Here is a 22,024-nt window from a genome sequence, read left to right as displayed (position 1 = left end):
TTCAGCATATCAAGGCCTGCACTGGGCACAAACACGAGGCAGGCGCCCGAGTTGACTCGGGACTGGACTGGTGAACAAAAACAAAACAGCAATATTATGATTCAGCTGACAACTTGTACCAAGTCCCTCTTCCATTCTAACTTCCACGGTTTTAGTTCCTCTGCCATTTTCAGATCGTTATAAGGCTACTCTGGTCTCTCCAATCGTATTAAGTTTATAAGACAGTCACTTCTAGCAGCACTTATGATACTACGTGGGTAATTTGCTATAAAACTTGTAAAACATATCTGATCATGTCAGGGCATAGACTTCCACAGTGGTTGATTGAGATGATACAACTGTACGTTATATCAAGGAAAGTGCCGTGACAATCTGAAAGACAGCCAAAGGTTATGTGCTGGTACCCTTTAGCTTTCCTCCAAAGTCTAAGTAAACTTAGTCACAGTCTTATTCGTTACACTCCTCTTCTGGGACTAAGTTTACTTAGACTGCTTTCTTTGAACAATTTCCGGCATTCTTCGACTCACTTCCTGTTGCATTACAAATTGGCTGTACCAGATGTAAACAAGTTGGGTGTTGTGTTCTGTTCCATGTTTGTTAGTGGTGTTCCGATTTGAAATGATCGAAGAGTGGTCGCAGTGACCATGCAAACGACCAAGCAATCGATTGTAATTTCTCATAATCGAACACAATCGATTTTGGAACTGTTGTTATGGTTACTGAAAAGCTAGACGATATGGACCATACCTTCATGTTGTCAGGGCTTGAAAACTTGTTTAATTCATAGAAAATGTACTTCACTAACTGAAAAGTGATGACTGAATATTTCTTGAAAACTCCAGGAAGTTTATATTCCTGATATATTAGTGATCAAGTAGCAAGTTGGATCATGTTATACATATCGAAATAACAACCTGGATAGGAAAAAGCTTTAAAATGACACTGATTGTTTTCAGTGATCAGTTGTGAGAATTCAACCAAGAGGTATGACCACACCAAACTACACACAACACCTGAATAAATAAACGAGAAGGTTACTACACACAGCCACTGAACTACATGGAACATGATCAGGCAATAATATGGTTTACAATTGATTATTACAGCATGTTCACCATTCAGTCCGCTATCAAAGAACATAAACCAATCACGTAGATTCATTACTGATACTTTATTAATCACGACTCACGTTCAAAAACATACAACGTAATGCAATTGCTCACTACTTTACACATCTACCCAGTGGGCGACCATACAATCTACATTCTGTAACACTCCAAACCAGCATAGTGTTCATAACGAATACAATACATTAGTAGTTAAGATACCCTTTAATGATCACAAAACAGTGTAGCTTCCGTCATTATCAAACAATCTTCATCAGTGACACACAATAAATGAAACACATTCTAAATGGTGCCTCGTTCCACGTCAACCTGAAGGAATGCCAAGGGTAACAAATTCTAAAGAGTCGTCCAGCAGATTAAAGTTAGAATCGCAATGGTAAAGATATATCAAACGTGAAGGAAGTTTTGTTACCTACCTGATCATGAGTGATTTCACTAGACAGCAACCTCCTGATTTGGGACTGGCATCCGTATTATATATGTATTCTAGTTATCGCAGATTATAGCGTTTACAGATAAAACTTGTTGTTTTGCGAACTTGAGATTGTGGCATTTAATTGGACCAAAGCATCGATGGCAAGTCGTGAGTATACCATGAAGATATGGCACGGGATTTGACCATTGTGATATAAACATACAAAACAGATAAGCCTACAGCACCTTTGTTCTGTTAGCTTCAGAGATACTGGTACTGGATTAGGTCCGATGCTCGTTATCAATGTGACACTTGGCCACAGGCCCTCTTGTCATTGCGAGGCTTAAAGGGGCACTGATGCGGAGCGAATAATGTTTCTCACCAACGGTCTAATTACGAAACCAAGCTGCAAAATGGTCAGCACCCACTCCCTCTACCGTGACGCTAGTGTCCATATTAGCAGAATGTCTTCACACTAAAAAGTGAGGATGCCGGATGCCCATTACATGCCGTTATTTAAAAATATCCATGGTATTCCTTGTCTGATTGTAACAAAAAATACCAGCAGTGTAGTCTTTTTTCTGATGCCTGGATGGTATATAGTGACTAATCCAATGTTATCCTATGTCCGTATTGTAACAACGAAGTTCCGTTGGTATCCTCAAAACAGTTTCGACCCATAAGTGTTTTCAGGCTGCATGCGACACAGAGATTACATCATCCTTGCTGTAACCCGCGTTTGATGGTATAAACCTACACGTGTTAGTTGTCATCATTCACTTGATGGTCAGTTAATGAATTTATAACGGGTATAATTAGTGGTAATACCACTAAAATTACTCGACATAGGTTCCCATTTGGCATTTCTCCTGTCTGGAGTAAATACTCAACATTGTAAATTACGTTCTGCAGTGGCAAATGTATTGCATGATGTAATATGTGCATGTAAGTGATGCACGAGGGTTTAACAGGTGAGTTATAAAAGCAAACATCGATCAAAGGATTAACCGATAACTCACTGATTGAGTAATTACTTCCATGGCGGATTTGTCAAAAAAGACAGTGTTTATGAGTGTAGATTTACTAATCTATACTGACTACATCATGTCGTAACGTACGAGTGTAGAAACAGCATTCTTCCTACAAAGAATTAACCACCACTACCTTGATTGATTAATTGCTCGTTATTGGCTAGCTAATTGCGGACATCATACAGTTAGTTGCCAGGTGTGCTGTCCTGGGTGACCAATGAGATTATGTATACTCCAGTGTGAAAATTCTCAAACGATGTGTCACTTTTTCGCGTAAGACATAGAACAGGGTTATTTACCAGCTGCAGATGAATGCAATATCGTTCCTTTATGTGGACACCGATGAATACATTCCTGAACGAGGTAATAGCCTGACATTGTTGCTATAAATTTATTATAGTCTGTCTTAAATTTAATGTTTTCAATATGTTTTAATTGATTTATTGAAGCATTCAGCAGAATCTGGCAATCTATACAATGTATAGATAATAAATTAATGTCAGAAATTCACCATAAGTATAAGCAGATCGTGTGAGTTTGTATATTAACTTTCAAAATACATACAAATGTCACAAGGAACTAGTTAGGCTTATTAGACAAAATATAAGACGTACACTGACGTCGTGTTTTGCAGTCCTAACGTTTTTAGATAGTACAATATATCTGGATATATTGTACTGTGAAGCGTTTCAAGTCGGGCTTCATCTCAAAATGTATATTTGTTTTAAAAAAATCCTTAATTTAATCCTCGCAATGACACGAGGGCCTGTGCTCCTGGTAGGTTTAAGATCAAAGAACGTGGTGAGTTAGTCTGTAATATCCCCAGGTTTCAATAACATATACCCATGTAAAATATGGTAAAACTTTAACAGTTTTATACCCAGTTAATATTTACAGCATCTGAACATTACATGTCACCTTAGCCCATTTCCAATTTAAATAGTTTTATTTGGTAGTATCAAATCATATACTGTATACTCAGAGACTGAGCGTCAGTGGTCAGTAAGCGTGTTCGCTACGAACTGATTCCATTTGACAGCATGGTGCTTTGACTGAACACATGGTCTGAAAACAGGGACAATGACTCAAACAGTTTTTAACGGCAATTCCCTTCTCAACAGCAACAAGACTGACATGAGTGGACTTTTGAATTCAGCGATGAGCAACAGGCAATTTTGACGGGCCAATCAAATCATTGTGTTATTCCTAAACACACCAATTCCTCAGTTCACTAAAATTAATTCAATCGGACGTAATAAAGTTGACTCGATGCATGTGCAAACCAAGAAGCCAGAAAAGAGATCTTATTTACAATAGTGGACACATAATGCACGAGATAAAATTTTCAGTATAAAAGCACACGAAATGTTGCCGACGTCTACACTTTAAGATTACATTTGCGACCATGCCGCGATTATCGACAGAAGAGAGAGAGAAAAGGCAACCGTCACGAGGATGTTCGCTTGCACCCTGTACTTTCAATAAGGAGCTGATGACCAGGTGCAGACAGGCAGGGCAGAAGGAAGGCCGAGGAACAGCAGACCTCGGGTCACGATTCCAGCTGAAGACCGGTACTTGCGTACCCTACATTTGCGCAGCCGACTGCGCTGAGTCATCGTATCAGCCGGAGGACGGAGTCCAGAAGACTTTGTCAGCATGGCGTCCGGGCCTACAGACCCTGCAGTGGTGTAGCACTGAGGCGTTAACATCGACGTCGACGTGTGAGATGGGCACGTATCTTTCAAGGTTGGCAGCGCAGACAAGTCTTATTTACATTTGAGAGCAGGTACCTCCTGGACAGACCTGACGGCAGGCGACGAGTGCATCGATGCAGAAGAGAGCGGACGGCAGGAGGATGATCCGTTTGGCGAAGACAGCGTTATGGTGTGTGTGTGCGTGTGCGTGTGCGTGTGCGTGTGCGTGTGTGCGCCAACAACGTTGTTGTCCTGCAATGGCCATCATGCTCTCCGGTTCTTCCAGCCATTGAGCATTTGTGGGACCATCTTGGGAGACAAATTCTTGCCAGACAGATAGCCCCAATGAGCAGTGAAACCCTCATTCAAAATTTTAGGAATGGAACAGTTATCTCCTCACGTGATCATGCAGATGGCTGACGTCATCTGTTCGACGTCGTGTTAGAGCCTGCATTGATGCCGGTGTGACCACACTCGATATGGACTCACATGAGTGTCTGTGTCAATGACATGGACTTATCATTTTGGAGAGATGGAATACAGGACATATATATATGTGTGTGTGAGAGAGAGAGATAATTTCAATTATCTCAAACAATTATTGACCTCGATTAATGACTTTGACTTTCTATGTTCCCCACCTATTAGTTTTCAAACTACAACATCGATTTTCAGTTTATCTTTTGTCATCTTTCATAAATTAGCTTCAACAATGTGGTATCGTTTTGCCTCTGTGTGTAAATAATGTTGATGGTAACAAATATACCCATTTAAACCATTTAAATTGAAAAGGAACCCAGAGCGTTGGGAGATCCAGAATCTGAGAAATCTAGACTTGCTTCATCCAAGCTTTAGCATTGCAGAGCATGGACTAGGTTGTAAGAAAAATAAAATGGATCAGGGACGGGACTGCGGCAGACTAGACCAAGCGGTGCTCGTGCCTAAAACTGCAATCCACCGATTGGAATTGGTTGTAGTCACCTGATAGTGCTGTCAGAGAGGAATATACTCCATCTTGCCTAGTATAACCCATTATTATTGATTGAAGTATGTTGTTGAACCAAACCAGTGGCACCCGTGTCTTGACTGTATGATATAACAAGTAACTGGTAAAGTTATGGGGTGCCTGTGAAAGGTATGGAATCCGAGAAGGGACATTGTCGCGTTGTCGCATTGTCGCGCTCTCAAAAACAAGCAAAATGAGGTGAAAATTAACCAAAGCGCGACAATGCGACAATGCGACAACGCGACATTTCGCCTGTTTGTCGCATTGTCGCGATGTCGCGTGTCGCGTTTCGAATAACATTTTCTCTGTTCCTCCAAAGTCCGACACGCGACATAGCGACACTTTTCAAGGTCAAAATATGTCGCGTTGTCGCATTGTCGCGCTTTGATTAATTTTCACCTCATTTTGCTTGTTTTTGAGAGGGCGACAACGCGACAATGCGACATCGCGACAATGTCCCTTCTCGGATTCCATAGAAAGGGACTGTGGGGCAATATCCAGCGTTTACCTATGTATCAAACCATAGTGTGCACAAGTAGAGCGCGTATGATACAGTGTCAATTCAGTGCCAAAGTCCGTGAGTGGGTATGTTTTACGCCGATTGCAGCAATATTCCAGCAACCACTGGACTCAATATATAATAGTAGTTCAAAGATACGTCACATTTTCTTCAATCTTTTATAAATATTTCAGACTTTATAAAATAAAACTAGCAAACACATGTTGTATGTATTACTATGAAAAGGTTAACGTTACTATAAGGTCAAGGTTATTATATATAGAAGGACTCGGGACTGCGACAGAATGTGTAGCTGTAGTTTATGCTGAAGGGGGTGCTTGTCGGCAAAGATAAGTACCACAGATGAGTACCCCAGGTTCGTTTCTGTGTACAAATATGCACCCTAAACAAAATTTTAAAAAACGTAAACGTACCCTGCAGAGGTCCGTAAACATTTGACTCTACCAGACAATCCAGCGTTCAACAGCATGAACATCGGGATACGCAAATGGGGCACCATGACATGTGTCATCCAAGTCAGCGAGTGTAATCCCATTAGTCGTCTGTTGGGGCAAACATAGGTTCGCTGAAAAACAATTCTAACCCAGTTTTCACTGGTTTAATTTTTATTGACATGCAATATTTGGAAGTTTGAGAGGGGTTTACGTGATTTTTTCGGTGGGAGTGTGAGTTACGGTTTATATTTATGTCAGCAATGTTTGTGACACATCGTGACTAAAACACGGTATGCTGATCTTGTAAATTTTATTTGAAATTTCAAGAGATCGAAATAAAAATTCATGTTTAAATTTACATGGTATTCTAGCTGATTGGACAGCGTTGGTAAATTTCATTCGATTTCAACTGGTAATTATAAATGTCTCATGCTGACGCTTATGAAATAATCGTGATTACCATGCACCAAGTTGAAAAGAGACCAACACCAACATGAGTCCTATATTCAATTTACAGTATAACTTACGTCTACCTGTCATGACGCACAGAAGGGAAACTAGTTTCTCACTTGTCACTTGACATATGATGCATACTGATTTTGTAATACGGGGTTTTTTTCGTATCTTCCGGACTAGGATTTTTTAGGAGATAGAAGTGGGCGAAGGCGTCAAAGGTCGATTTCGAAAGCATTCGGGAACATTCGGGGAATTTTTCTAGACTTTATTTAAGTTTCCTAAGACGGGGTTTACTTATAGTTTTACACGCATTTTCAGTTCAAGAATCAATTACTTTTCTTGCTGGTGTTTTGAACGATAAAACAAGAAAATAAAACGGAAAAAAAACACAAAATGTCATATGACTGTAATTTGTATTTTATTTCGTCGAGGTGGTCTCAATAGGGGATTCCCCTTTGAAAACGGATGGCCGACATTGGAGAATATTGACCAATCAGAGTAACTGTGTAAGTCATGTGGTAGGATTTCCCCGGAAATGCGCTGTATATGTTGACTGCTGATACAAACCCTGACAGCTTTCGGTCTGTAGTTTAGCGTATTTTGCTTCATTCAACGTATAAAACCACAGAAAAAGGTAATACATAACATTTGTTGTCTATACCACATACTGAAGATCCGCAAGAAACTATGACCGTGTCCCACTTGTGTCTAATTATGCCTTCCTTCGTGCTTGACATCGGTTAAAGCTGAGGTCATGTTTATACTAATAATATATCTGGCCACTCGTCCAAAGTTCTGCCTGGTTAGGCGTTCATGTGTGTTTTTATGCATATTTTGTCACATATTTCAAGACAGTAATGCTTCGTTTGCCGTTATATGAATTTGTGTCGTGTTCACACTGTATTTTGATGTCCAGTATATTTTCTCTCTGTCTGACTTAAGTAAGACCATCCTCTTTCGTAAATTCAGTGACCATATACCGGTGTATGGTCTCTGGTAAATTCAAGAAAGAAGAGAAATGAAATCTGAAAAAGTTCACAATGATCATCAGTTATTGCTGTTTAGACTGGCCTGTATGCGGGCCTCACTCACTCTGAAGGGCGAAAAAAATGAGGGTTGCGATCAACTGAAAAGAACATAGATATCTTGTAATGGAAAAAAGCATCAGATATATAACATATTATACCTTTATATAACACTATCACAGTGAACTGCTACAACATTCATGGTCCGTAGCATGGTGACCTAGCTTCAGTTGCTATTGCCTGTTTTTATTGTATTGTACTCTTATGGTATGTTTTTTTAAGAAAACATTCTTGTTTTAATCATATATGATGTTGTAGTGGTAGTTTTACCGTCCATTGATGACAATTTTTTAAATACCAATTTATTGATTGATATCACGATGATATGGCTGAATTAGCTTGAAATACTGCAGATTTGATGTCGAATAATAACTTTGTTAATTACTCATGATGATCATTTTTATTATGTTTGCAGTTGCTATAGCTATTGAAGGACAACAGTATCCCATGGGAGTTGGACAGGAGACAACAGACATGATGTCAGGAAAAGGGGAACCAGAGTATCCCACATTGCAGTGTGGTTCTCGACTGACTGTGGAGCAGGAACGTGACTGGTACAAGGAAAAGCTGCTGCACATGAAGGTGGTGTTTAAGGAAATGCAGCACAGCCTCCAGTCTCAGAAGATTCGGAAGGAAGGCATTGAGACTGTGTCTACCCTGCTGAAAGAGTCCCGGCAACAGATAACCACTTTGGAAAATCAAAAACGAGCACTGGAGACAGCTGTGAGAAATCTCCAGAACAGGCTGGCCAATCATGGGTTGTCGAATAGTGTGACTTTTGAAGAAAATGAACTCTTTATTCCTGGTACATCAAAACAAATATTAGACAATTTAGCCAAGGAAAATGCAAGGTTACGGAATCTTCTTGGCATGTCTGGTGGATTTGAGGATGTGACCAAGTTACACGAGGTATTGCCGCAGTGGTATATATTATACCCTTGTGACATGAAATTAGTGATACTTCATCTTAATATCAAACATGGAGAACTTCTAGAGTTGAAATGGAAGTCATAAAGCTTGTAGTCTGTCTCACAGTCCCTGGACTATATTTTGTTCCCTACTGCCCTGCTCAGCCTTAAGGGAAGGAAGTCTCCTCCTTACTGGGGTCTCTTTTCCATTTAAATGAGTTTATTTGGTATTATCATAATTATATATATTCTGAGACTAGGCGTTAGACTGTCAAGCTTGTTGAGAATTGTACTGTACACCAATTGCACATTCATATCTCCAGTGTATCTTCCAGAGCTTGTGTCAGCAATCGCTAGTTAGTCTTCCAAAATACAGATTTTGATCCATAATCGGTTGTAATTGTGAACCCCTCCACAGAACTCACACGGGAACTAATGGGACACAACCATAAAGTAAAAGGCACTGATCAATAAGACAATCAAGGATAGTTCTTGTTGAGATATGCATACAAGTATGTTGTTGTTAATATGTTGTGTAGCTGCGTATGTGCAATTTTGCGATTCAGGGAACTGCATCAGTTATTTATGTCCTGATTTAACAAACATTACAGCAAGAAACCTGTAAAGTTAACGTGTAAGGTTTTAGAAATATCAGGTTGTTCTCCAAGCTCATCAATTATTGCTGACACAAGCAAGAATGATCAACTGCACTGTATTGATTATGACTTTAATACAGATACTTGTAGACCCGTGAAGGTCCTGGGGTAGAATAGGCCTTCATCAGCCCATGCTTGCCATAAAAGGCGACTATGCTTGTCGTAAGAGGCGACTAGCGGTATCGGGTGGTCAGGCTCGCTGACTTGGTTGAAAGTTAAGTATGTCATGAGTTCCCAATTGTGCAGATCGATGCTCATGTTGTTGATCACTGGATTGTCTGCTCCAGACTGGATTATTTGCAGACTGCCGCCATGTGGCTACAATGTTGCTGAGTGCAGTGAAAAAACTTCACTCACTCACTCACTCACTCACTCACTCAGGTACTTGTGAGCTTCTAGCTAGAATGATTCATTTTGTTCTGTGAAGCTTTAGCTATGAAAGTGAGCTCCACAAGCAGAAGTAAAAAATAACATGGATGTCAAGGATTTATATCTTGATTAAGATCACTATCTTGAGAGCAAGAATTTCAAAGAATGTGCTATGCTATGTAAGTACTTGGTGTGAAGTACTTGGTGTGAAGTACTTGGTGTGAAGTACTTGGTGTGAAGTCCTAGATAAATCCATGAATGTCATGTTGTTTTTCATTTCCCTTTTGTCTATTTCAGACAATAGAGAGAGTTCAGGGGGTCAACTCCAGCCTTCAAGTTGAGAAAGACAACTTGCTTCAGAAAGTTGCTGACCTTGAAAACATGTTAAAGTCGTCTGACAGTGAAAAGGACAAACTGATCTGTCAACTTCGTGAGCACATCGACAAGCTTCAGTCCAACTCCCGGACCCAGGATGTCCTTTGTCAGTCAATGTCTGGAGAGGTGTCAGGACTCCGACAGAAGCTGAAGGATTTCGTACTGCAGTGCCAGCAACTGGAGATAAAGCTGGAGGATGCTGAACAGAACAAGGTGAACCTCACCCAACAGGAAGTGCCAGTCGTAGAAGTCAGGTCTAATCAAGTGAGTGATATGAGATGTTTTGTTTGTACAGTCCTTCCAAAATTATTCAGACTAAAGAAACTCAATTTGCAACAGATCAAATACTATAAACAGTATCCCTTGATTCAGTCATGGTCATGCTACTTGTTTCATGTACAATTTCTGGAAAACAGAAAAATCAATCATCAAATGATTATAGGCAGTATATATTTGCCAATTCATCATAACTTAAATCAGTTACTTGCATCCAAATGAAAAATTATAAAATACAGTCACAACACCAAGTGTATACCTGATGTAGCCCTTTCAGCTTATGAAGTCAAATATCTTTATTCATCTGTATTTAGTGATTAAGTGCAAGTGCTAAACCTTTTCATTTTCTTTACTGCAATAAATAATTTACTGGGGCTATGATATCTCTTAATGAAAGTGACATGTATTGTTTTGTGAACAAATGTAAGAATGACATATTTTGGGTTCTTTTTCAGAAATCTGAAGATACACTTGATGGCAATATTCTTGTGGAAGAGAACACGAGATTGAAAGAAGAATTAAAAACTGTAAGTTTTCATTTGTCATCATTTGGAAATCCTAAACATTCATGATTTAAGACACCACCACCTGAAATAATTAAAAAAGCATCTATGGATAAAGATGTTCCTTTAGTAAATCATTTTTTTAACTTTAGATCTGTTGCGGAATCCAAGTTCAGAGCTGTTTGTAATGTGGTAATTGCAGTTGAAGGAGATGAACCGACGATGGCAGGATTACAACACTGACCGTGAACGCTACACCCAGGAACTGCACAGCAACTACCGTGAGCTTCAACAGCGTTACAAGGCCAGCCAAGAGAAACGCATCACGGAAGAGAGGGAACGTCAGCTCAACAACCTTCTTGTCACTGCAAAGGAGAATATGGAGAAGATGGAGAATGACAAGAAACAGGTAAACATTTTGTTTATTTCTTTTTTGTAAAGATGTGTTGCTCTGAATAATCATGATACTGATTCCCTTTCCTGTAGACAGGGTACCCGGAAGTAGTGAGTGTGTGAATTTAGTTTTATGCCACTTTTTTGAATATTTTGGAAATAGCACAGCAGGAGACACCGGAAATTGGCTTTACACCATTGTAACCATGGTGGGAACTGAACCCGAGTCTTTGGCCTGGCGAGCGAACTCTTTAACCACTAGACTACCATACCATCTCATCTGGTTGTAATACTTGTTAGAAGTTCTTAATGATGATGCACACATGTAGCCCAAATTGATATATTGTTTGATTTAAATTATTTAGAAATGCAAAATATTGTTGCTATTCATTTCATTGATGTGCAAGACATGACACCCACAGAATTGCATGGGTTGATGTGCATGATGTTGATCACTGGATTGTCTGATATTGTTATATTGATACGGTATCAACAAACTAGACTAAACCCAAAAATACATACCTTGATGGCAGGTTTTTAGCAATACAAGCCCATGTATTGAGGTCAAATGACTATTTTAGCTGTAGTTGTTGGTTTGTTGTTTAACACCTCACTCAGTAATATTCCAGCTATATGGCATCAGTCTGTAAATAATTGAGTCAAGACAAGACAAACCAGAGATTGAAAGTATGAGCATTGATTTGCACAACTGGGATACGATAACATGTCAACCAAGTCAGCAAGTCTGAGCCCCTGATCCTGTTCAGGTGCTGAAGACAATTGTAACCTAGATCTTCTTGAGTCAAATTTTGTTAGCAAACTGCTGGGATGCAAGACTTGTAGAGTGTTAGTTCCAATTCGCTCACTTCAGCTGTTGGAGAAGCTGGAAGCGTCCGAGTCCACTGTTGCCAGCCAGGCAATAGAGATACAGCAGTTGAGGATGATGTCGGGAGAAGGAGACCAGGAGACTATCGCAGCACTGAAGGCACAGATACAGGTGTGCACCGAGGACTTCCAAACAGAGAGACAGGACCGTGCCAAGGCTCAAGCTAAAGCTCACCTGTTGCAGGAAGAGGTGAACAGCCTACGGGCAGAGGTAGGTGGCGCCACCTGGTCAACCTGGTATTTTTCATGCTTAGAATTTCCTTGCCTACTTATAATACTGACATCAGAATCAGTGTTTTGTGTTCAGTTTTTAAAGAATGGAACTATATTATTGTAATCTGTGATTGTGTTTAATGACAGCTGGCATAGGTATACTCTCACAATATCTCACTATACTCTCACCATTCCTCACTATACTCTCACCATTCCTCACTATACTCTCACCATTCCTCACTATACTCTCACCATTCCTCACTATACTCTCACCATTCCTCACTATACTCTCACCATTCCTCACTATACTCTCACCATTCCTCACTATACTCTCACCATTCCTCACTATACTCTAACCATAACTTGCAATACCTTCACCATAACTCATGTTACCCTCAACATGATTCACCAAATTCGCTTGATAGCTCACAATAATTCATGATACCCGCAGCATAACTCAACAAATGTTCTCGATAACTCACCATGCGGTCACCACAACTCACCTTGCTGTCAACATCACTCACCTTGCTGTCAACATCACTCACCTTGCTGTCAACATCACTCACCTTGCTGTCAACATCACTCACCTTGCTGTCAACATCACTCACCTTGCTGTCAACATCACTCACCTTGCTGTCAACATCACTCACCATAACTAAGCATATGAAAACCATGACTCACATTCCTTCAACATAATTATGATAAACTCACCATATGCTCAACATAACTCACCATACCATGCTCATCATACACTCTAACAGTACAGCATGCTCTCATCAATTCCGAACCGCAGTCATACCCACACCTCCCCACATCTCAGTGCACCACTGACATTAACCATGTCTTGAAGTTACTGCTCCTTCTTGGACAACATTGTACATGACTGCTGTCTTGTTTCAGAATAGTCAGTTGAGGTATTTCCCACAAGTAAACCAAAACCTAGCACCACGACAGCCTCAGGTTTACAGCCGGCACCAGTCCATTGCACAGGAGGTATGTACACTCAATAAATGTCCAGGTGTTATCTACCTGTACAGCTGTCATTTGCCTGTACAGATGTCGTCTACCTGTACAGCTGTTATCTACCTGTACAGCTGCTATGCACCTTTACAGCTGTTATCTACCTCTGCCTTTCATCCCTGTGTCCTTAAGGCAAGTGTAGTGATCATAAAAATATCCAAGTTGTACAAGTGGATTCAAACGACAGACCTTCTGATCTGAAGTCAGACACCTTGTCCACATAACTAAGGAGTTCAATCCAAAGTAAGTAAGGATGCCATCTGGTGGATGACTCCATGCGATACTACATCCTCCCCTAGCAACAGAAGGCTGGTCATGGGCCATATATTTGTGTAGTAGACTGAATTTATGTCAGTTATTGCCAGTGTAGCAGCCCAAACTGTAGCGCAAACGGGGTTGCACAGCACAGAGAATATGACATGTCTTTTCATGTGTGAGTGAAGCGATCAAAGGTTGGCAACATACTTCCCTTGCTTTGGATCGAAAAATATTTTTCATGTGAAAATAAAATATCGTCAGCATCAAAGGTGCACACCTATTTCCTCACTTGGTTGTGCACTCAGATGTCCTACCCCATGTTTAATAATTACTCACATGGAATATGTATTATTCAACATTTTAAGCGCCACTCGAGGTATTCAGATTGTTCTTCGCCTCCATTACCCCTGCCAGCTTCCGGTTGAACAAAGTGACGGAACAAGAATATCGTCTCTATTGTTAGAATTTTCGTAACACTTATTCTACATAAAAACACTTCTGGCGTAATGGGTGATTGAAGCAGGGGAGGTAACTGCAAGTATTTCATATGGAATAGTATCCTCTTGTTCCTTCACTTGTTGAACCGGATGCTGGAAAGGGGAATGGAGGCGAAGAACAGTCTGATGTACCATGAGTTGGTTATAAAATGTTGAAGAAAAAGTGTTTCACATGAACCTTTGCTCGCTTCGCTCACATGTAAGAAGACTGGTCATTTTCTCTATGTTGCGCAATGCATTTGCGCTACAGTTTACCTGTGAGCAGCCATAACCTGTCCAAGTCACACCTTTGGCATTGTAGATAAGGATAACACCACACCTTGTTATATTAGCACTCACATTTGATTGATATGACAAGAAACTGTTCATGAGATTGATTTGGTCTTGTCCAGTTGTTATGACTACAACGATTTGCTTCGATTCATCAAAACTGGACCTTAGTTTCGATTTTCAAATTCAATAACCATTGTCACTATTTGATATTTGAATACCTAAATTTAAATCATCTCCAAGCAGCCTATATGCAATCTTGACTCCACCTTTTGCAAATTCGAGCGTTGGAATAGGGTGAAATGTGATTAGTTGATGCCAGGCTAATTATCCAAGGAGACATTGCCAAGTTGATGATGGATTGCACCCTAACAATGCAGACTCGGAGAATTAAATGAAATCTGATGTATGTAATTGTATGAAGACTGAATCGAAGGACTCTAATATCTAAGTCAAATCGAGGTCTGGGTGAAACGTTGCAGCCCTACTAATGATATATTGGACGTATGGTTACACACTAATGTCACATTGATAATATTCCTATTGTCAGCCTCCGCAGCTACAAGCCCGTGGGTGGCCTCAGCGACAGGGATTGATTGTGACCGACGGCAGCAATGTGACAGAAGCTGACGGCAACCTATCAATGACAACAACTCCTGACATCAGCCCCAAATTGATCACCTCACGATCACCAACCAGCCCTAGCGTACCTCAGCATGCCCCCAAATTCATGGCCTCGGGGCCAGTGAGTCTTCCTGTCATGAGGTCGGACCCCACACTGTTTAAACAGGGCTTGAGGAAAAAGGAGGAAGACACACTGTGTTGTCCAAAGTGTAGTCAGGGCTTTTCAGAGGAAGAACAGGATAAGTTATTGGAGCACATGGAAATCTGTTGTGAATAACTTCACTGATACACACCATGATGTGCTCTGTGTGACTTCACTGACATGTGTTGAGGTGTGTTATGGGTAATTTTAATGTGTCGTTTGCAGTTTCTGACACACATCAAGGTGTGTTGTGTGTAACTTCTTACACACATCAAGCTTAAATCTTGGATTTCATGGATACAACAGCATATTGTGATAACTGTACCCAGACATTTGGAGATAAAGTATGTGCCGTAATATTGTGGCATGGACCTGTATGGAGCTAATATGTGTAACTGCAGTATAATGTATATGAAACAATATTGTGGTATGGAGTAGTGAAGAACTTATAGTGAGTGTGTTAGCTTTATGCTACACTCAGTAATATTCTAGCTACATCATGGCGGTCTGTAAATAGTCAAGTCTGGACCAGACAATCCAGAGATCAACACCATCAGCATTGATCTGCGCAATTGGGAACCGATGATGTGTCAACCAAGTCAGTGAGCCTGACCACCCTATCCTGTTAGTGGCCGCTTAATGACAAGTAAGGGTTACTCAAGGCCAACAGGTCAGCTTATGTGTGTAATAGGACTGTAGACTATATACTGCAAGATTGTGACGAGCTGTGAAGAGCTGAAAGAGGAATACTTTTTAAGGATGGACAACTTTATTGTAATATATGTGATGTTTCAGTTTCAGTGTATCAAGCAAATGATAACAGTGGTAGGATTTACACTGACATGTGGCATACATTGCAGAAAAGAACATGTCTATCCGTTATAAGGGTTCCCCTTTATCATACCAGCTTCTAAATGCCACATAAAGAACATATGTGAAGTGCTTTGAGGGATTGGCAAAGAGAACTTTGACAATGGGCCATTTTTAAGATTACTAGCCATTTCCTGAATTTTGAATGGGCCATTGCCCTTGTATCTACAGTAAACTTCCCAATTTTAATGGGATATTTTTCATTCTAATGTGCAAAATTTCCCATGGCCCCTGCTTTTCCCAATCTCTGCGCTTTTATGTATAATTGTACTATAATGTATGTGCTCCGATATTGTGACATATAGCTGTGTAACTGTGAATAACTTGACCCACGGGTGCTGACATGATTATTATTGTCATTCATTGACCTGTTATCTCAACCAAGTGTAAACAGTGAATGTGAGTTGTGAAAATTATTATTATTTGATATTTTGTTTGAAATTACTTTTTCCTGTTACTCATTTAAATTTTGCAAATTCAAGATCACATTAAAGGCTGGTTCTTTAATTCGACCACAGTTGTTAACCAGTGTTAATCCCTGTTTGATTGGTTGGAAGAACCGAAGACAAACAGATATCTTTGTTGAAAGTTACTTGTAATGTATAGGGATTGTGTCTATATGCTTAAGGACAGGTTCTAATTGAGGAAACCGGAAGTGATTTATGTCAGTGTGAACTAAATGAGTTAAGATGACTCATAACGACTATTGTATAGACATCTTGTTGGGTCAGTTCCTGATGACCCAGTTGTAAAACAGTATGAAAATACTGGAATATTTTGAACATTGTAATATCAGTTCTATTTTACTGGCAACACTTCAACACAATGCCTTTGTCCAGTCTTTGCTTTGACATGTAACAAGATTTGCAATATTCACGAACACCTGCACATATTTTTTAGATGAGAAACTAAACATGCAAAAGAATTTGGAGTTAGTATACCTATTGGCCTTTCTTGTGATATATATGCCACATAATTTACAGATCTCCCCTTCCAGTTCCATCACAGGTATTTTGATGAGTGCACTATAGTTTTATTCTCAGTGACTTGAGCAGGTACTAGTTATATGGATACATGTGCTATATGAATAGCCTATCATAACAGTTCCTTTGTCTGTTTTTACAGTTTTTAATTTCATGTACTAGTATTAATTGTTTGCAACCTCATGTTTCTTGATTTTTATTCCACTTTATTAGGAAGTGCAGGTTGTCAACTTATGTGAAGAATTGTCTCCCTTAGGTGTGACAGACACCTATGATCTTGGGTTCAAATACAGATTTACCAAATTTAATCCCTGCTTCTCACGAATGTGTTTAATGCTATCAGTATCTATAATTGCTCATGGAGAGATCGGGTTTTCAGTCTTTTCAAAAACATTCAGTGTTCGAAAGGAATCTTTTGTCTGTGATGTTTATAATTATTACTCATGCGATGTAGGTTATGATTATCATGATGATTATCATATGTTTATGAACATGACTCATGTCAAATGGCATTTCCTCATTTGCACATGACTGTGACATGCCTATTGAAACTACTCATAACCCATATCGTTCCTGTTTCTAGTAAATAACGGGAATACTGTTGAAAAGCTTACTTTCCTGTCTGTGCACTTGAATGGAATATTTCTTTGAATAATTTTGTACATGCCTTAAAATACAAGCTATCAATTACCAGCAACATCAAGGTTCTTAGAAATTCAATGTTGTGTAATTTCATGAGTGAAACCTGTTGAGTCAAGCTTCATCGGTTTGAGAAGAGTGCTGGTTTCATGAGTGTAATTGGTGCTGGTCTGTCACACGATCTGAAATTATGCACAAATATATAGAGAATATTGATATTGAAAGACAGGAGGGTGAGATTCTATTTATCATCAAAATTTACATCTCTGAACACTGTACTATCATTAGACTTGCAGTACAGAGATGTCATAGCATTGTGACATCACCAAGTTCATGACATCATAGAATTGTCAGGGCATTGTACAAAATCTACTATCAAAACGACCTGGAAGTCAAGATTGATTGGTGAGATACCATTTGATCTTACTGAAGCAGTATCTCCTGTGGAACACAGTTTATTATGATAAAAACAAGCCTCCATCAAGTTCAGGAGTCCTTCATTTGTATAATTTTTAAATTCCTACTTGAAATTAGAAATTACATTTTTTACATTCATTAGAAGTTTGACCTCATAGGCAAGAGTACACAAGCAACATGTCAACCACAGTGTGTATTTACAATTCATCTTACCTGATGAAAATTAAATACAAGAAGTATTCTAAAAGTCAGTCTTTGTTTTGTTAGTTTTGGACACTATATCATAAGCATTCTATAATTTATAAAATCATGTTAGGACAATCATATAAAATCATATGGCAAGGCTTGCACTATATAGTTATATCCACTTGCATTTACCTTGTGCTGTGGACTGGTGCTATAAAGTAGCTCTTGGTTAATAAGGATTGGACTTAATGCTTACAACCATGATTTTGTAAATAAATGAGATGAAACGAACTATCATGATCTTGGTCTGTGTGCGTCTACTCAGTGCACTGTGATGCTACGTGTGAACTTTGTTGCCATAGTATCATCGTTTGCACTGTCATCTAAGTTTTGCTCTGCAGAGTAGGGGTATGGTAACCCAGTGTTTAGAGTGTTCGTTTTTCACACCAACAACTCAGGTTCTATTTCGCATGTTGGTACAGTATGTGAAGCCCATTTCTGGTGTCTGACACCATGATGTCGCTGGAATATTGCTAAAAGTAGTATGAAACTGAAGTCACTCACTCACTCAGTTCTCTGCAGAGTTGCCTCCCTTGTGTGTTACAGTGCATGGGTTTGAATCCTTCTTGGTTTGTCTGTGCCAAACCCATTTCCTGGGTGTCACCAATGTGGAACCTTCTGAGTTATGAATCATTGGCATACTGTTTGTAGTGGCCTAAAACTCACTCATTAGTGTCTCATATTGAAAGATGTGTCGCAATACTAACCTTGTTTTATGGGTGTAAGGTACCAAAGGTGTTGCAGATTTCCAACCACATCAGACTGACACCTTCCAGTATGAAATGTTCAAAGTACAGGCAGTGTCAAAATAGTTTCCAATGTTTGCGAACCGGTCAGGGTACCTATGCCTGAATTCATTCAGTTGCCTAAAATCAGAATGTTGACATTGGTTTCATCATTACAGATGCTAATATGATGAACATTTCTATCAGGTCATAATCCTGCTTGGTACAAAAGTGTATCATAACTTAAGTCAGAGATGGATTTGTTTTCAAAAAGACCCCATGAAAATCCATTAATAGGTGACTACGAAAATTTACTGGTCTGACTGGATTTTAAATAGCCATGTACTAGCAGGCCAGTAGCTATTTAACACGCTGAGAATAGGCTCTGTATGTAAACAGGAAACGGCATGGTTTGGGAAATAATTACAATCTTTGTTTGTGAGGTTTGGGACTTATTTACAACTTTATTCAAATGACACATCATCATCATCATCATCATCATCTGAATGCTGGGATTGGATTATAAAAGCTGAAGATTTTGTATGATTGTATTGACACGAACATAGATACGTCATGAACGATCCCTAATGTACTGAAAATAATTACCCTCTCCAGTATTTGTCATAATGTTGGATGACCGTCCCCATGCCCTTGTCCACTTGAGGCAGTGGGGTAGGGTAGAGATCAAAGTGTTCACTCATCACGCTGGAGGTCCAGGTTCAATTTCCCACATGAGTACAATGTGTGACGCCCATCTCTGATGTCCTTCACCGTGATATTGCCTGAATATTGCTAAAAGCTTTGTAAAACTAATTTCACTCACACCTTGTCAAATGTCTCAGAAGACAAACAACAAAAACACTTTATAATTTGTAATGTTCCTTTTTCAAAATGATCCCTAAATATGTACCAGGGTATATATTTTTCTGATCATCCTCTAACGACTGTGACATTTCCAGTGAACCTCCACACCAACCATTTATGATTTCATTTTTGTCATTTCTATTTCACTGCATATCAATACCTATAACAAATTCATGTGAACTGCAAGGCCTCATTTCAAAATTTGCTGTAATTATATTATTTGTTCCACTTACTAAAATTTCTTCAAAATATTGAATCAATTATCAAGGAAACTTGAAAGTCCATAAATTTTGGGAAAACCTGTATCCTTCCTATTGCGTTTTCATTTACAGTGTCAGCTTTATGAATGAAAGGCCACTTCCTTGTTTGTGTCACTGAAAAAAAACCACCAAACAATTTGGACTATGTTTATGACTTCTATACTTGTCAGGATTGGGTAGTCAGGCTCGCTGACTTGGTTGACACGTCATCACTTCCCAATTTCGCTAATCGATGCTCATGCTATTGATTACTGGATTGTCTGGTACAGACTCGGTTAATCACAGACCGCCACCATATAGCTGGGATATTGCTGAGTGCGGCATAAAACTAAACTTACTCACTCTTTTATGACTTCTAAATACAGTTTCAACTCAAAACCCTCACCAAAGTGAAAACCAAATGCCTGTAACAGTCCTACTTTCAAACTTCTCACATATACACATGTGAAAAAGTTAAGCACCACCAAAAATTTGATAAATGTGTTATCAAACTGACTAAATCATTTTTGTTGGTTGTATTAAGTATTAGGCCAATATGCAGTGTGTATGTTCACCACACCTCACAACTTTTTTTTTGCTTTTTAAAGGATTTTTTTCACTTTTTTCTATTGGAATTACTAAACTGATTCAGTCACATGCTCAAAGTAAGATAAGTAAGATAAAGTAAGATACAAAGATACTCCTTTGATACCCAGAAATACATGTATTGCATTATTGTTTAATGAATCAGTGTATGAAATTTCCCAAACATTTGTACAGGACTTTTAATACCGACTGGCCCCCCTGAAAACCAACCAGTCCTATCAACATTGACTGAAACTATTAATTAAATAAAACAGAAGATGCAAATGTATGTTTGATTATCTTTAGTATACTTACTCACTTTGGTTTTTGCTGTAGTTTATGAGTGTGGTTGAGACAAAAACTAATTTCATCATTTTATATCAGTCACATTCAGGGCACATTCTTCTGAGAACATTGTATGTCATGGAAAGAATGCATTATTATCTGCTCACTTAAATAAATCAAGATATGTGACAGTGTTATGGTTGGAGAGGTTGTGTTATTATTCTGCCAAGGGACTTACTGCAATTGTATTTTCCAAACACAGGAAAAAAATACGATGACTTTTAAGGAAAACACAATCACTGAATAAATATATTACTGCATTTTTAAAGAAAATACAATCATTCATTAAATATATTTTTGCATTTTGTCAATTACAATACTTCTAATTTCATGATTTATGTATCCCTCTTTTGGGGTTAAAAATGAGGGAATTTAGTCTTAGTATTAATTTTAGCAATATTCCGACAATGTCACGGCAGGGGACTCAAGAAATGGGCTGTACATATTGTACCCATGTGGGGAACAGAACCTGGGTCTTCCATGTGACCATGGGTTCAAAATGAATGTTTGGATATAATGTTATTCTTTAAGGGAACAAGCATGATGTATCAAATAGCTCAAACTGTCAATATATCTATTAAGTTTGAGTGTGAAATAAATTATTCATCATCAAAGAGATATTAACCGCCTAGACACTGACAAGCAGATCTGTGAAACAAGTCATGGAAATTTATCTGTCTAATGAATATTTAGCTCTGTTGTCTCTTGGAGAATTATGCTAAAGGTTATCTGTCAGTGTACACTAACCATCTGTTTTGGTCAAGAATGTAGATATACGTGACAATCTGGGCCCCGTTTCTCAACCCAATATTGCTACAGTAGTAAGTCTGTGTTAAAGTATGGGAGTTACAATCATCTTAGCGCTACGATCGCTGTAGGCCTTTGGTCAGATGTTCAGGCTTGCTGACTTGGTCTCAAAACTCTCAAAGGGTGATAAATGACAAAAGCCGTAAG

General features: G+C 39.0%; 1 protein-coding gene across 1 annotated transcript; it reads left to right on the top strand.

Annotated features, from left to right (window-relative positions):
• Positions 1-7,203: 7,203 nt before the first annotated feature.
• Positions 7,204-18,543, top strand: LOC137265764 (TNFAIP3-interacting protein 2-like). The gene is made up of 8 exons (XM_067801214.1): positions 7,204-7,317; positions 8,184-8,677; positions 9,999-10,340; positions 10,808-10,879; positions 11,058-11,264; positions 12,120-12,344; positions 13,247-13,339; positions 14,942-18,543. Exons 2-8 carry the CDS (start codon positions 8,216-8,218, stop codon positions 15,290-15,292), a joined length of 1,752 nt encoding a protein of 583 aa, XP_067657315.1. The 5' UTR covers positions 7,204-7,317; positions 8,184-8,215; the 3' UTR covers positions 15,293-18,543.
• The last annotated feature ends 3,481 nt before the right edge of the window (positions 18,544-22,024 follow it).

The sequence above is a fragment of the Haliotis asinina genome, chromosome 15 (assembly GCF_037392515.1).
Source record: "Haliotis asinina isolate JCU_RB_2024 chromosome 15, JCU_Hal_asi_v2, whole genome shotgun sequence".
In the NCBI taxonomy this organism is placed as follows: Eukaryota; Metazoa; Mollusca; class Gastropoda; order Lepetellida; family Haliotidae; genus Haliotis; species Haliotis asinina.
This window is presented reverse-complemented; position numbering and strand designations above follow the sequence as displayed.